The sequence below is a fragment of the Puccinia triticina genome, chromosome 15A (assembly GCF_026914185.1).
Source record: "Puccinia triticina chromosome 15A, complete sequence".
Taxonomy (NCBI): Eukaryota; Fungi; Basidiomycota; class Pucciniomycetes; order Pucciniales; family Pucciniaceae; genus Puccinia; species Puccinia triticina.
In genome coordinates this window covers 4,714,756-4,729,838 of record NC_070572.1, presented here as the reverse complement: position 1 = coordinate 4,729,838, position 15,083 = coordinate 4,714,756, and the positions used below count along the sequence as shown (strand labels likewise).

The following is a 15,083-nucleotide window of genomic DNA, read 5'->3' as shown; positions in this document are numbered from 1 at the left end:
TTGATTATGTACAAGCCCAAGGACTTGGGAGGCGAAGTCGTCAGCGGTGGTAGCTTCCTGGGGGAGCAGTTCGTCAACATGTTCTTGCAGGATAAGAAAACCGACATCGAAATGAACTTCCTATTGTTTGTGGGTGGTCAAGAGGTTATCAGGAGAGCTACTGGCCAGCTGGCCCAAGTCACCAAACCCAGGAAAACTCGTAAGCGCAAAGTTGGGGCGCCCAAAAGTCCCTGGAATTTTGGTAAGTCGTCTATTATCCACCTTTCTGGTATTCAATGCAACTGTTATATTTACTTCTCTTTTGTATTGCAGGGAGTAAAGGGGCGAACTACGAGGCCGCTAGGGATAAGTTGAACCTTGCTATATGTAAGCTGTCTCTCACTGTTAAGATTAAGCTTGGTCCATACTGATTTGTCCTTTCTTTTAGCCAAAGCCACCAATGGTTTGCACAAGCAGTGGCCAGGCAAAACGACGGCTGCAACCTTGAAGAAGCTCCGGGTTACTTTGTCCATCAAGGACAACAAGCACAGAATCAAAACGACCCACTTTTGCGGCAAACCCGGGGCCATGAGGGATGAGCAGTTGCAACTGATCTTACGGGCGTTTCACAAAAGTTTAGTCGTGCTCACTGGGCCCCCCGCTGCTGATGCTCCCAAGACTTTGGGCGCAGATCCTGACGACCTACCCACCGGCCGGGAAGCTACGCAATCCTCCAGAACAACCTTGAACAAGGGCAGCGCTACAAATGCGAAAAACGCACGTGGATCAGACAGCGCTACCAAATCAAAAAAGGGATGTGTATCAGACAAGACCAAGACAGCTTCGAAGGAAAGCATCAAGGATAAATCTTTGAAAAAGAAACAGAAAAAACTTACCGTGGAAGAAGATGATGATGAGGAGGACGAGGACAAGGACGAGGATGAGGACGAGGACGAGGAGGACAAGGAAGACGAGGAGGATGAGGAGGACGAGGAGGATGAGGAGGACGAGGACGAGGATGACAAGGACAAAGATGAGGACAAGGAGGATGAGGATGAGGACAATGAATGAATGTGTCACGTCCTTACTTCATGTAGTTGTAGTTTATCTCCCTCCCCTGTATTTTCCCATTTGTTTTGTTTTCTCTGCTAGTCTGGTTATGTTTTTGATTCCATTCAATCCCTGCTTAGTCCCAACTCAGCTTCTCTCAGATTTGATTTAAAATATGTAGTTTTCTTGCTGACTGAAATATACACAAACATACATATTAAAATAAAACAACAAGGAGGAGCGAGGAAACTGAGAGATTTAACAATTGATTACACTTGAGTTACACTGGGGCTTATAGGGTTTATAAGTGTTACACTATTGTCTTGGTCGTACTGGCCCGACTGTTTAAAATTACAAGTGCTACAGCGGTGCGAGGTTGCGTGAATTTGGGCGAGGGGAGTGTTACATAGTTACGCGGACGGGTGAGTGATTGTTACATATTTACGGACGGGTGAGTGTTACAATCACGGACGGGTGAGCTCGGGCGGGGTGAGTGTTATGTACATATTACCTGCCGGACGGCCGGGGCGGGTGAGTGTTACAGTATGGTGTTGTAAGGCCCATGATGCGGGTGGTTATGTAGCTATGTAGTGCGGGTGATGTGGTGTACTGGGGGGGGGGGGGGGGGGGAAGAGCAAGGACTTAGGCGAAAATTCTGGGGCCAAATAGCCGGAGGTTGAGGTGCGGCTGGAAACGCTGGACATTGCTTACGGTAAGCGTGAACGGTACCCCTCTACGTACCATAAGAAGGCTTTCACATACACCCGGGGAGTCCTTCCACAAGGATATCTCGAGGAATCCTCGTGGATTCCCCGTAGTGCCCCTGCGCGAGGTCGGACCAGCGGCTGCTGGTCCACACGTTCACGTGACCTCCACCAAGTGGATCACGGGGGCACCTCATGATGGCCCTGAGGATTCCACGGATACTTACAGATGTGTACCCGTGGAATCCACGTGGCCACGTAGGCGGGGCTGAAAAATATAGCGGGAGGAGCCCGACAAAAATTGTGATAATTGGGAATCAAACCCACACCAAGCACAGGGAGCCTGGGTGAGAGGGAGTGCTACACAGCACAGCCATTTCACATTCCTGTATCCCGCTTTTTTACACGATATCAACCCCCTAAACAATGGTTTGCGATCGTGTTTGCGACAGGTTTTTTTCTTAAGTTTTTTTTTTCAAGTTTTTTTTTCCTCTCTTCAAAATCGAGTTTTGTCGGACTTTCAAAACCTCAGGACCAGCCTGAGGTGGTCTTGGCTGGAAGTAAAAAAAAAAAAAATGCCGTGGAACCGACGTGAGCAACGAGCTGACGTGGTCTCCACGCGTGCCAGGAAGGCACATCGTGGAACCGACGGGGAAAAGTGTGAAGCCCATCGGTTCCACGTGGAAAAATAGCGTTTCGTGGAACCGACGAGCTTACCGAGGGGTTACCGAGCCGATCCTCGTCGGCTCCACGGATTACCCTCCTCTCGTCGGTTCCACAAACGGGCGGGGCAGGAAGTACCCCCGCCGTGTACTATGTACAGTATAGTACAGAGTAGTGGCCACGGGTGCGTGTTCTTTAGACAACAGGCCCCGGCTTGATGCTTTGTATTTTCACATCCGCCCCAACCCATCTTAACACACATGGCTGCTGAGGAAGGTCCCTGAAGTTGCTCGAGCTGGGTACCCTAGCCTCGACTCGAGTCCGACCAGACCCATCGTCACCTGGTTTCGGCCGACGGCCCGGCCTGCCTGGCTCAGGCGAAACCCGGGCCATCGATAAGCTAAAATATTCAGATAAATATTCAGACTTGGATGACAACACCATCCACTTCACTCCCACTGCTGCCATTGTACATATTCCAATATTTACTCGGAAGATGTTCGGAAACACTCGCGAAGCCATCCTGGCTGCTCAGAAGAGCACTTGTCGCTTCCAAACCACACCCCCACTGCCCCCGCTCAAGGCAGCCATCACCATCTCCCAACACTGGACGATCGACCGGCTGGTCTCGAAGATCCACGAAACCATCCTCAGCGAAGTCGAACACAGCCAGTTCTCGGCCTTGCTCCAACCCCCAAACCCCTCCCATCGGCTCGTCTTGGAGCTGTCTGATGGTAAGCATCCCACCCGGATCAGCCCCAGTCCTCTGCCCAACCTATTGACTGCTATCTCCCAAACTATCGGGTAACCGACAGGCTGTAGATTACCCACTACCGAGCCATGCAGCATCATCCATCTGGTATGTCCAGCATTTCATTAATCCCCACCAACTCACACCATTCAGCTAACATTCCGACCTGGTCCATCCCCAACAGGACCAACTTCTAACGTTTGTCGATTCATCCTGCCTCTCCATTCATCATGATTTAATTAATCGCACCGGCCTGACCATCGCTGTCTTTCTGCTACATACACGCAGTATCCGCTTGTGCGCCAGGCCGCAGCCTCAGTTGCGATTGGGGCCTCTCGACTACACCTTCCACCGTCTGGCTCCTCAGCCTCACTTCCCGCTCCTCCTGCCTTCAATCAACACTCATCCCCACCAACCGAACCATCACCTGCTTGATCAATGGAAATCAAATACAAGCGGAACTCCAACTCCTGCAGGCCACCAACACCTTCTAACAGCCCACCAAGAGCAATCTGCACCACCCGAGCAAGGCCCCTCCCAACTCAATCGAACATCTGCATTCAACCCCACCCCGAGCGGCGATGATTCATATGCACCTTCCATAGAGCTATTCAATCCGACCTACCAAGAGCAACGACACGAACGCTATGCAGAATCAGTTAACCACGAATCAGGAAGCCAACGTCCACTCAGCTCCCCAAGACGTTCCATTTCCCTACCCCTCGACTACTCGGCCTCCCATAACCTCTTGCTGGCGCCAGTCCCTTCCCGACCGCAACACGATGGTGCCCCGGAACATCAGGGAAACGCAAGACTTCAGACTCATCAAGATTATTCCTCGCATCGTGAGCAGGCGTTGGAGTTCCCCTACCGCTCACCATCTAGTTCCTCTGAAGAACCCAAACCAAGTACCGAAGAACTTGATCAAGCACTATGTCCTCCCGGCTCATCGGGTCATGAAGTCCCTCGTGTTAGAAGCCATATTGCCGGCTTCAGAAAGAGTGCTTACAGACACTACCTCCCAAGTAACTCCGATGCTTCTATTGATGGTCATGGGTCGTCCTCTGCGGATGATTCCGAAGACTCCGCCTCATTCTCCAGGCATACACGACGCTCGAAGAACAAGACGGCCTCTCGTCGTTCTCACTCACGACGAGTTCAAATCGAATCCCCGCGACCGCGAAGGATTTCTGCTCGACGTAGTATGGATGGGCCTACCAAACGACGGGCCGCCTCCTCACGTCCCAAACGCAAGAGCGCTCCAGTCCGTCTGACTCCTGACAGTGACGATGACGACACAGTGCGCCAAGCAGCCACCATCCGCGAGGAGGTTCGAGAAGGTCAAGTCGGGGATGATAACTCCCCATCTACCCATGCATCGAAGAGCCCCCCGAGCTCTTCCCACCACCAAGCCGAGGCTTCTGCGTCCTATCGTCCTCGAAAAAACCACATCCCGCAGGACGTCAAAGTCGTCATCCCCTTTTCACCCGGCTTGGTCTCACCAGCTTATCTCAAACGCAAGCGCTCCCTAGCCGGACCTTCGTCGAAACTGTCCCTTGGAGAATCCATTATCCCACCCTCCCCTACCGGCCATTCCGTAGACAATACTAGCCACTCAACTAACTCCGCAAACCACAACGCCCAAGAGGACTCCTTGGGACTAGCCAAAGAATCAGTTCAGTCATGTGATCGTAATCTGAACGCGACCTTTGGACCCGCTAAGAGTTTAAGCCCCATGAAGAGCTGTCGTCCCAGCAAGACTCGCGTGCTAACCAAGGCCAGGAGTTTCAGCCCGGCCAAGACCAAGAAACCTGAGCCGAACAAACCCCCTCCATCTCTATCTGCCGGTCGGACGGCCCGCTCGGTGTACCAGATCTACATGGACGACACAAAGTTCAAGGCGGCCTCCGCCCAAGGCCCGCTGCGGATCCCGTGTTCGAGCACGAGCCTGAACGACCATTCGTCGCTGCGTCAGCTGATCGAGCGGCTGAACTTGGACATGCAACATAGCTGGAAAATAATCATCGGGGACAAGGTCTGGCTTAGTGCTGCCTCATCCCTCAAGCGTGCCCAGAACTGCCACGGCGATCACAAAAAACTCGGCGGGCTCCTCGACGGCCGCATCGTCCAGATCGATTGGCTCGCCTCGCTTAAGGAACTCGGCGTCTTTCCTACCTCTCACCCCGTCCCTGACGCTGAAGTCAAGCCACTCCAGATCCGAGTCGTACGTGCTGCTGTCTTCTCTCTGCTTCTCGGTCGGAAGACACTCTTTTCTGATGCAACCATTTGGCATTTTCCCTTTTTTTTCAGGTACGCAACTGGGACCTCTAGTGAGGTTATATGACACATACCTTTCAATCAAACGAGGGCTCCCCATCGGATGCTTCATGAGGCTATTTTTGCTCAGTTTTTTTTGAGTCCTGTGTAACCGTGTTTTTCTTTTTCCTAAGGACATATGCTTGCTGGTCGCATGTCTCCTCTTATATCCCGGGTGTTTTAACTGGGGAGGGTTGGATCTAATGGGCAAAGGTTTTGCTCTTCTATAATGGGTTTTATGTTTTTTTTTTTTCATGTATGGCTCTGACCACGATCTCTAGCGTTGACAAGAATGAATGGGGATGTGTATAATAGCGATAATAATCTCGGCGTCATTCAGTTTTCGCAAGACACTTGAAATCAGTCCAGATCAATCAGTAAGACACATGGTTGATCTTGCTTTGGCTTTATCTATGCAACCAACAATATGTAATGAGTTCAAAATGCGCAACCTTGCAACTTCAGAGGAGAGACAATTTGAAGTGCCCAGAGCTCAAAGATCCCAAAATACATCGGGACGGATTTATAAATGTCTGTTCGTGAAGCAAACATTGCTTGTGGGATCATTTCTTGACGGAAGATTTGGGCCGGGGGAGGGTTACCAATCGAAAACTGAAATTGAATATTCAGTTTGACATTCAACCAAAAACCAATCATTTTGGAAACGACTTCAGCGCAAAACGGGCAAGAAGGAAAGAAAGCAGAGATGTCCCGAGCTCCAACAACAGCTGGCGAAAAACACCAGAATGAGGATGTCGATCAAAAGAAAACCAAACGGAAACGGAAGGGCTCCAAAGAACAAAAGAATAAAACCAACGAAGTCAGTAGTAATCTACACACATAATCTGAACCGACTTTCTGTTAAGTGGGCTGATCCGATAGTATCTTACCAAACAAATTCAAAAAAAAAACAACCCCGTTTTCAGGATGAGAAGGACGAGATCGGTCCCGCTGACCAGTCATCTGAACCTGTCGCTCACATAACCGAAGAAAGGCCCAAGAAAGAGAAGAAGAAAAAGAAGAAGCCGGCTGATCAAGAAATAGTTGAACACGAAGCAAATGAAGAGTGCCCTCCGAGTATCATTTCAACTGACTCGAAACAGGATGATCAAGATGATGAGGATGAGGATGACGAACAAGCAGATGGGCAGCAAAATTTAAAAGTCGAAACCGAAGCGATCTCAAATAAGGAAAGACGGAAACGAAGGAAGTTAGAGAAAAGGAAAGCAATGGGCGAGGAGGATGAGGTCGATAATTCAAAGACGACAGAGACAGTGACGAGTTCTCGGAAAGTGGAATCGATTTTCACGACGGCCACCAGATCGAAGCATGGTGTATGGGTTGGAAACCTACTCTTCACGACGACGGCTCGAGAACTAGCTCAGTTCTTCCAGCCTGTGGGGACGGTGACTCGGCTGCACATATCCGCAGGCAAGCGGCCACACGAAGCAAACAGCGGATTTGCAAACGTAGACTTTGCGAGCGCCGAGGATGTCGACGCGGCCCTCGAGAAGTGCGAGTGCCAGCTCGGCGGCCGCAAGCTTCTTATCAAGCGTGCCTCCGATTACTCCGGCCGCCCTTCCGCTACACCCGCCTCCGCTGATCCCTCTAATCCCTCTCTCCAATCTGCCGCCGCCCCACCCCCAACAGTCAGTAAATCCGTCCGAAAAATACTCGACCGTCAGAAACAACCTCCGGCACCCTGCATTTACTTTGGCAATTTGAGCTTCGAAACAACCGTCAGTAGATCCAGCCTCATCACCGTCCTTGTGTTCATTGTTTCACTCTGCTGACATTCCGATTTTCGCCTCTCTTTCTAGAGTGAAGGTATTGTTTCGATGTTACACGCCCATCACCGAGCCCAACAAGCATGGAAGCCTAAAGCATCCAACTTGAAATCAAAGACAAAGGGAAACGATACAGATGAGGATGAATTAGACGACGAAGAACCTGAAAAAGCAGGAGGGAAGAGAAAGCTAGATAGTCGTTCGGCTGAGGTCGGGATCCGCAAGGTGCGAATGGGCACGTTTGAAGATTCGGGAAAATGTAAGGGGTGAGTTAGAGGGTTCAGAGATGGGGAAAAAAAAAAAAACGACAACAACTCGGAAAACTGATGTATTGGGGGTATGGGCATGTAGGTTTGCCTTTGTGGATTTCGAGACGGTCGAGCAAGCGACAAACGTGCTAACAAACCTGAAGAACCACCAGCTTGACGGCCGAATTCTAACGGTCGAGTACGCCTCTGCGGATGCCGTCAAGCGTGGCGGGGGCTCGGCGCGGTTGATCCAGCAAAAGCGAGGCTACCCCGGCCCGCCGGCGTCGACAGGACGGATGACACGAGATGGGGCCCCACAACCCAGGCGGCCCCGCCCACATCCGCTACCCTCATCGGCCCCCTACTGTCCACCCACCCCCGCGCATATCCCCGAGCCTATTGCTCCTCCTCCCCCCATCGCCAACGAAGCCGTCAGAAAAGTCAAGAAAGAGTTCAAGGGAAGACAGAAACCTGGGGCCGCTCTGGCGAACGCTCAACGCGCCCCAACGGGAATCGTCAAGAACCCGGAGACTGTCGGCAAGAAGACTGTGTTCAGCTGACCTCCTCCCATCATAGACCCACATTCTCTCTTTATTTCTCATTATCTACGTCTAATAACTTGACTTGGTTCTTGTTTGAAAGGCAAATATATCAAAGCCCGGCTGTCAACAGCATCTTACAGAGGCCTCTCTGGTTCTTGCTCCCAGCTAAACCTGCATCCCTCCTTCAAATACACAAACTTGAGATAAATTTCCACTATGAATTCTTCTGAAAAAATTAAACAATGGTGACATTGGTGTGATGATATTTAACTTTTTTTGAGAATCATTCAACCATTCATTCAACCATAGGCCTTTTGAATGCCTTGTGGTATCCAACTTGATTCAAATCATGTTTGTGTGGCCATTGTACTTCAAAGCTATAAAATTCATAGGCTTGGAAAAAAGAACTTGCAAATTTTGAGAAAATAACTCCAAAGTTTGTTTACATTGGCAGTACTGTTTCTTGAATCTCAACCAGATCCCCAATGTCCACCCGGCCCCTTTTTTGGGAGTTGTCTGCCAAATTTGGCACAAATTTGCGAGTTGTCTGCCCTTTTCTTAATGTATTTTTTTGTACTGGTAACGTTTTTGTTGTGTACTATAAGATTAAAAATTTGAGGGCACAGATAAATGTGCATAAAATGGATCCCCTAAATTTTTTAGAAATAATGTGTCACCAGAACATGCCATATAAGGGGTGCACAGTGGGCTTGGTAGGAAAATGACTGCTAACTGTATACTTTTTGGTTACACACCCAAACAGTCAATTTTGGGAATATTTTCATGTTGCATATGCTTCATGCAACAAAGCACCAGGAAAAACGATGATCACTTGATGACAAGTGACATTTGAAAAACTTTGGCCATCTAACCTCCATCTATCCACTGCTACACCTGGAAGGAATCTATAATAGGGGATTTCAAACCACCTCTAGGAAGTTGACCAGGTCACACTCTCCAGGAAAAAAATACTTCCTGGAACGTCTCCTGCGGACCTGGATTCCTGACCGGCAAGACCCTCCACTCAGGAGGTCCAGGAAATCAGGAAAAACAAGTCCAAAACAAAGAAACAATACCATCTTTGACCTTAGTGTAAAATTCTTGCATGTCACTTGTGTGAAACCTTACTCTTATCGTCTTTGACTTGCCTCACTCATCAGCTGCTCCTCTCATTCTTCACACTTCACTGATGTGGTGAGATCAATCAACCATCAACAGTGCCAAAGTAGTATAGTTTTAAATAATAAAGTACAATAATGTGGAAAAAAATTATTTTGGGTTGATTATCGAGCTGTTCCGGTGGCCTTGTCTTCATAAGTTCACTGTAAGCCAGGGGATCTAAGTGCCCAATGGTTTGGTAAATTGGTACCACTCCTTGAGACAAAGGAGGTGCTTGACCGAGCGTGGGTCAAGACTTGACCGCTGGGGACCAATGATGCGTTTTGATTTCGAAAAGACCGGCTCAGACAAAGCACTGGAAGCAGTAATGGCAAGGAAGCACTTTGCCATTCCTGAGAGCAAAGGGGACAATTTTTTTTTTGCGCTTCCAGTATTCCAATATGTGTTGCCCGGTTTGTTGGCCTCCTTGAGGTATTGATTGATGTCCGTTTGGAGGTCATTCACTGTCTGTACGGATCCAAAGACATCCGCTAGAGCCTAGGATCAAACACCAGGTACCCGCGGGTATACCCGGAAATCCACAAGCATATCCGCGGGTACCCGCCGGGTAAAATACCCGCATCTACCCGTGTACCCGACCCGGCACCCGCGGGTATTTCCACGGGAGCAGAAGCCCTGGCTTTTTTCCTCGGGTATTCCCGACGGGTATTACCACGGCAGGGCTGGATGCTCTCGGGTACCCCGCGGGGTCCGGCCCTAATGGTGCAAAAGGCACAGCAAGAATCACAAGTATACAGGGAGTTTTTGGGGGAAATAGGCAAGTGTGATGTCTTCATCCCATTTTGCTTTATCCTGTAGGGCCAGACCTGCCCGTCCACTTGAGAGGCAAGTCCCTCCTTCGTAGTTCGCTATGCTCCCCCTAAGGAGGGACTTGAAGTTCGCGCCTGCCTGCCCACCCCTCAGAAGAGGGACTGGCCCAGTTTGGCCCCTTCGGTGCTCTTACTGAGATGCGTTTAAGCGTTGCTGGACGGTCAGTCTGCTATGAGGGTCGCCAAATGTGGATCCTGGCAACCTGATTTAGCGACTCTGTGGAGGGCCTTTCTGTATGCATCAAACCCTGTAAACGGTGCCGACAAATATCATCTTCACCACAACTTGTGTCGGCCACAATCAATCCGCACAGGGGTTGAAACATCTAATGAGTCCTACTCTTGTATAGTACCAGTACCGGTGGCATATTCGAGTCGATGCTTGAACCGCCACCAGAGACTTGTCCGACAGGTTGTGTTGGACCAAGAGCTATGATGCCTCCGGTCAAGCATCTTGACACTGCGACACATTGTCTGTCTATCATTCTTTGGTCATGTATAACCATTTCACGCACAATATATAATTTGGAGTAAGGGCTGCGAAGCACCCGGGTAAACAGACTTTATTTATCTATTAAACCAAAACCCTCTTTATTGCATTCCTGGGTAGCACTGAATATTAACAATTACACAAACCTGCCCAAACTAACTCCATTGGTATTCTACAAACGAGTAGGACAAGTAACATGGCGGTTCGAAAAGCCCATTGTCATGCGTCATTTCATCTTTGCACCAACTCATCCATTCCCTCTGTAAAAGTTTTCTTATTGGCGTGCTTCACATTGCTCATCCTTGGGGCTATTCTAGTGGAGGGAATGGAAGCTGCCATGGGAGCTGGAGCTAGAACGTCTTCTGCAACTTGAATTGGCAAAACTTCGGGTGATGCCAGCAACCTGGCAGGCGTGGGTAAACCTCAAGAAACTTTGGTTGTTGGTAAAGATAATGGGGTATCAGTTGATTCCCAAAATCTAAACGTAGCAGAAGCACGAGAACCGGGTTGGGTAGAAATCAATCCCAATCCAGAAAGGAATTTTGAATCCGGCACACAGCCACTTCCAATCCCACCCACGTACAAAGAGCCAAAGGAATCCTGGATCAAAAGAAAATGGAGGGAATTCAAAGACCTATTACATCATATGTTTAATTTGAAATGGCTACGGGGATTGTTCCATCATGGATGTAAGTTTCTGAGAACCGCATCTTACCGCGCAAGCAGAATTTGGCCTATCCCGCTAATGAAACTTTTGACAAATGTCTCTTAATTGTCTCTGTACCCAGTTGGGCATCACGAAGAACCACTTGAACCAGCCTGGGCTCCAGCTCCATACCAAGTAATACCTCATCAACACAATCAGCTGTACACACATCCGACACCTTTCTTCCATCCAACCCAGTATATTGATCCAGCAACCACTCGCTTTATGCCAGTAGAACCACACAACCAATTTGCATCTCAGGTATTGCACACAGAACCAAAAACATTAACTGAACTGCCAAACTCATCCTTCAAGACTCATGTTCATTATCTGCCTGGCCAATATATTTGAACCCACGATTATATAGTTCAAGGTGACGACAGTCTGTTCAGAGTACTTTCTCAAATCAAGTACAAAACTCAAGACAGATATTTGGAAGTTAAGGATCAAATATATGACTACATGCTAGCAAACCAAAAACATTTTCAAGGGTTTCTGCCATACAATGGAAATACTTACAGTATGAGAGTCTTTAACTATATTCATGGGAAGAATCACAATGCACATCTAGGTGCTGAGAACAATGCTGTTATTGCTGCTTTTGCAAAAAGGAATAGTTACAACATTGCTTTTGTATCTGATACAACACCAGAGGTGATTGCTAGGCGATATGACTTCAATCCAAACACTCAGATGGCCCATGGAATAATTCTGAACAACTATAAATATGAGTTATTAAGTGGTAAGTACATACTCTTCAAACAAAATTCTTGAACTAAAATACCTGCTGACTGTTTTGTTTTTCCTTTCTGCATGAACTGAATCTGATTTGACATCCTTTTCACATTTCAATTTACAAGAAGCTCACAGATATAGTCAGCCGGATTTCAAATTCCATCAGACAAATTTATTCCCCCCGGGCCATATCTTCCCTCCCAACCACCATGTTGGTCCAGAAAATACTCCCTTTTTACCAACAAGCCATTATGATCAAATTGCAGGTGGTGTATTGCAACAAACACCAATAACTACAGTGTTACCACCCTCAGCCTTCAAAACTCAGGTTTATTATTTACCCGGTCGACATATACAAACCCATCGCTTTATAAGTCAAGGTCCAAATAGTCTTTTCAGAGCACTTGCACAAATCAAGTACCATGATCAAGGTAGCTATCCTCAAGTGATGTCAGAATTATATAAATACATGATAGAAAACCCAAGAATTTTCCAAAAATATTTTTCAACAAAAGGAAATAACTACAAAGAAATGGTGCATCACTATATTTACAATGGGATTATACATGATGGACTTAAAGGCTTCAATGATGAGCTGGTTGTTGCTGCATTTGCAGAAAGGAACAAGTACAATATTGTTGTTGTAGCTGATAAAAAACCCAATGTGTATGCTCGACGATTTACTTTCAATGAAGGATCTAAAGAGTGTCATGGGATCATTTTAGACAATCATAGTTATGAGCTGTTAGGAAGTGGTAATCAGACACCTCAATAAAAAATCTTGAATACTTGGCTGATTTTGTTTCTCCTTGCATGAATTGACTTTGTTTCAAAATCTCCACAACATTATCCAAGTATATTAAAGCCTCAGTTTTGTGGAAAAAAAATTCAAGGGTTTCCCCTACAAATGACCAAAATACAAAAAAAAATCAAAAGTTTCCCCTTTTACAAAATAAGCATCCACAGGCTGAGATTCAGCTCACAAATTAAGCAAAAAACAAAAAAAAGACTAGAATCCGCACCCTGCCACCTAACATCAGCAAGCTGATGTATCATGGCCCACCACCCATCCCTGTCTAGCAGGGTTAAAAAGTGGTGAGAGGAAGACCCCCAGCCCGTAAGCACAGGGGGGTCCACGAGTATCCCCCGCCGGACTGTGCAAATGCAACAGCGGACAGGGGTGAGGCAACCCCGGGCTGGAATTTCAGCTCAAGAGCCGCCTGGGGAAATATGGATGCCAGCGTCCTTCTATTTATAGGTAATCGTCTGGTGAAGCTCCATCGCACCCATCACAACGGACTCACCGCTCACCTTTGAACTGTTGCTTTGCCAATGCTGCCACGCCGTACGACACACCCAGCTCCCTACCCACTGTTGCGCCCTGGCCTTGACTCCAGGTGGCCGGACCATCGTCGGATCGAGCTCCAACCGGCGCCAGGTGGTTGTCCGCCTCCACGGCGGCGAGCTCATCTACTTCAAGCTTGACCTCAACAGCCAGCTCAACAAGTACCAGGAGCAGAAAGAGATGGGTGCCACCATCACCAGTCTCTCCCTCTCCGTCCGAGGTACCCAAGGGGAGACAACACACACCCTTCCTCCCCATTGGCCTCAAAAACACTACCGTTCACATCATCTCCCTCAACCCCACCTTGGTCCTCAAGACCATCTCCTTCCAGGCCCTCACCGCCGTCCCCACCTCCATCTGTATCACCAAGATCTTTGACTTGTCAATCAATAAAAATAACGAAACCCTCTTTGTTAACATCAGTCTAGCTCACGGCATCCTCCTCCGCACAGTGCTTGACTCCGTCAACAACCAGCTCACCAACACGCGCACCCAGTAAAGCCCACATACACATGCACACACACTTCTTTTTTTTGTTAAAATACTGATTGATGTTTCTGTTACCACTTCCTTGGCTCCCGTCCCATCAAACCCCTGCCCGTGAAGGTGGACAGGAAGACCAGTGTCATTGTGCTTTCATCCCGCACCTGGCTGAACTACACCTTCCAGAACCTGCTGAATTTCGGCCCGCTTATCTACGACGCGCTGGACAACATGCACAGCTTCAGTGCCAAGCTGTGTCCGGAAGGCCTCATTGGCATCGTCGGCTCCTCCCTCCAGTATGTCCATCCATCCATCCCCCCCCTCTCTCTCTCTTTCCTTCCTGTATTGATTTGTGTGGATGAGGGATGTAGGATATTCACGATCCCCAGACTCAGCGCGAAGGTCAAACAGGACCCCATGCCCCTCGCGTACACCCCACGCAAAATTCTGCTCAACCCAGCCACCAAACATGTCATCACTGTTGAGTCCAAGCACCGCACCATGGCCCTCGACGTCCAGGTCGCCCGGTTCGCCCTCCAGGTACATCGATCCTTCCCTTGTCCCCGCCCTCCCCCCCACAAGCTCATATTCCACAGGCCAAGCCCACATGCTCCTCCAGAAGGCGCACAAAACAGTTTACAATATTTTTGACGATCCCATTCTCGCTGCTTGCCTCACGCACGCGATGGTCATTGCCGTCCTGCGCGCCCGCGCCCAAGTAGCCCGGGGAGGAGAGCCGACGCCAGTCGAGCTTGTTGCAACCCGCATGCGCATCCTCATCGGCCCCCGGGGCCCGCTCGAGTGTCTCCAGCGTGTTGGCCTTTGTCGTCAAGGCCGGCCTCCTGAGCCTCCGCCTTGGCGCATCAGCCGCCGCGCCCGTCCTTCTCGCCTTCCCTGGCGTGCTGGACGTCGAGGCATCCGCCTTTGCTGCCGTCACTGCCCTCTGGATTGTCGACCATTGACGCGCTGCTTGCCATACAGATGATGAGCTGGAGCAACAGATAGGTCAACCCTGAGTGCTTCTCTGCCCACAAGGGCCATTCCACCATTCCATGCGCTGTTTCTCATGAGGATGGGTGTCAGGTGCTGAGAAAGTCCGTTATCAAGACCGGATACAACCTGGGAGGTGGTAACAACTTGGGGCCAAGTTTCTCTACCACCCAAGAAGGGCCTTCAGATCTTGAAAAAACCAAGCAGTTGACCTCGATTTTCTTATCCATCCCACGCAGTCAGTTTTATTCACCAGTCCGACTGTGCAACAGTCATCAACACGCTTTGGCACACTGATCTTGCTTG

General features: G+C 49.0%; 3 protein-coding genes across 3 annotated transcripts; all 3 read left to right on the top strand.

Annotated features, from left to right (window-relative positions):
* Positions 1–2,892: 2,892 nt before the first annotated feature.
* On the top strand, positions 2,893–5,478 carry PtA15_15A467 (uncharacterized protein; the record flags this gene model as incomplete). Its single annotated transcript, XM_053163674.1, has 5 exons — positions 2,893–3,130; positions 3,212–3,255; positions 3,332–3,345; positions 3,436–5,371; positions 5,458–5,478. 5 exons carry the CDS (start codon positions 2,893–2,895, stop codon positions 5,476–5,478), a joined length of 2,253 nt encoding a protein of 750 aa, XP_053027626.1.
* Positions 5,479–6,169: 691 nt separating this feature from the next.
* On the top strand, positions 6,170–8,058 carry PtA15_15A466 (uncharacterized protein; the record flags this gene model as incomplete). Its single annotated transcript, XM_053163673.1, has 4 exons — positions 6,170–6,287; positions 6,607–7,202; positions 7,284–7,516; positions 7,602–8,058. 4 exons carry the CDS (start codon positions 6,170–6,172, stop codon positions 8,056–8,058), a joined length of 1,404 nt encoding a protein of 467 aa, XP_053027625.1.
* Positions 8,059–11,201: 3,143 nt separating this feature from the next.
* On the top strand, positions 11,202–14,749 carry PtA15_15A465 (uncharacterized protein; the record flags this gene model as incomplete). Its single annotated transcript, XM_053163672.1, has 7 exons — positions 11,202–11,207; positions 13,398–13,517; positions 13,621–13,799; positions 13,919–14,083; positions 14,159–14,327; positions 14,407–14,505; positions 14,534–14,749. The coding sequence occupies 7 exons, from the start codon at positions 11,202–11,204 to the stop codon at positions 14,747–14,749; spliced, it is 954 nt and encodes a 317-aa protein (XP_053027624.1).
* Between the last annotated feature and the right edge of the window lie 334 nt (positions 14,750–15,083).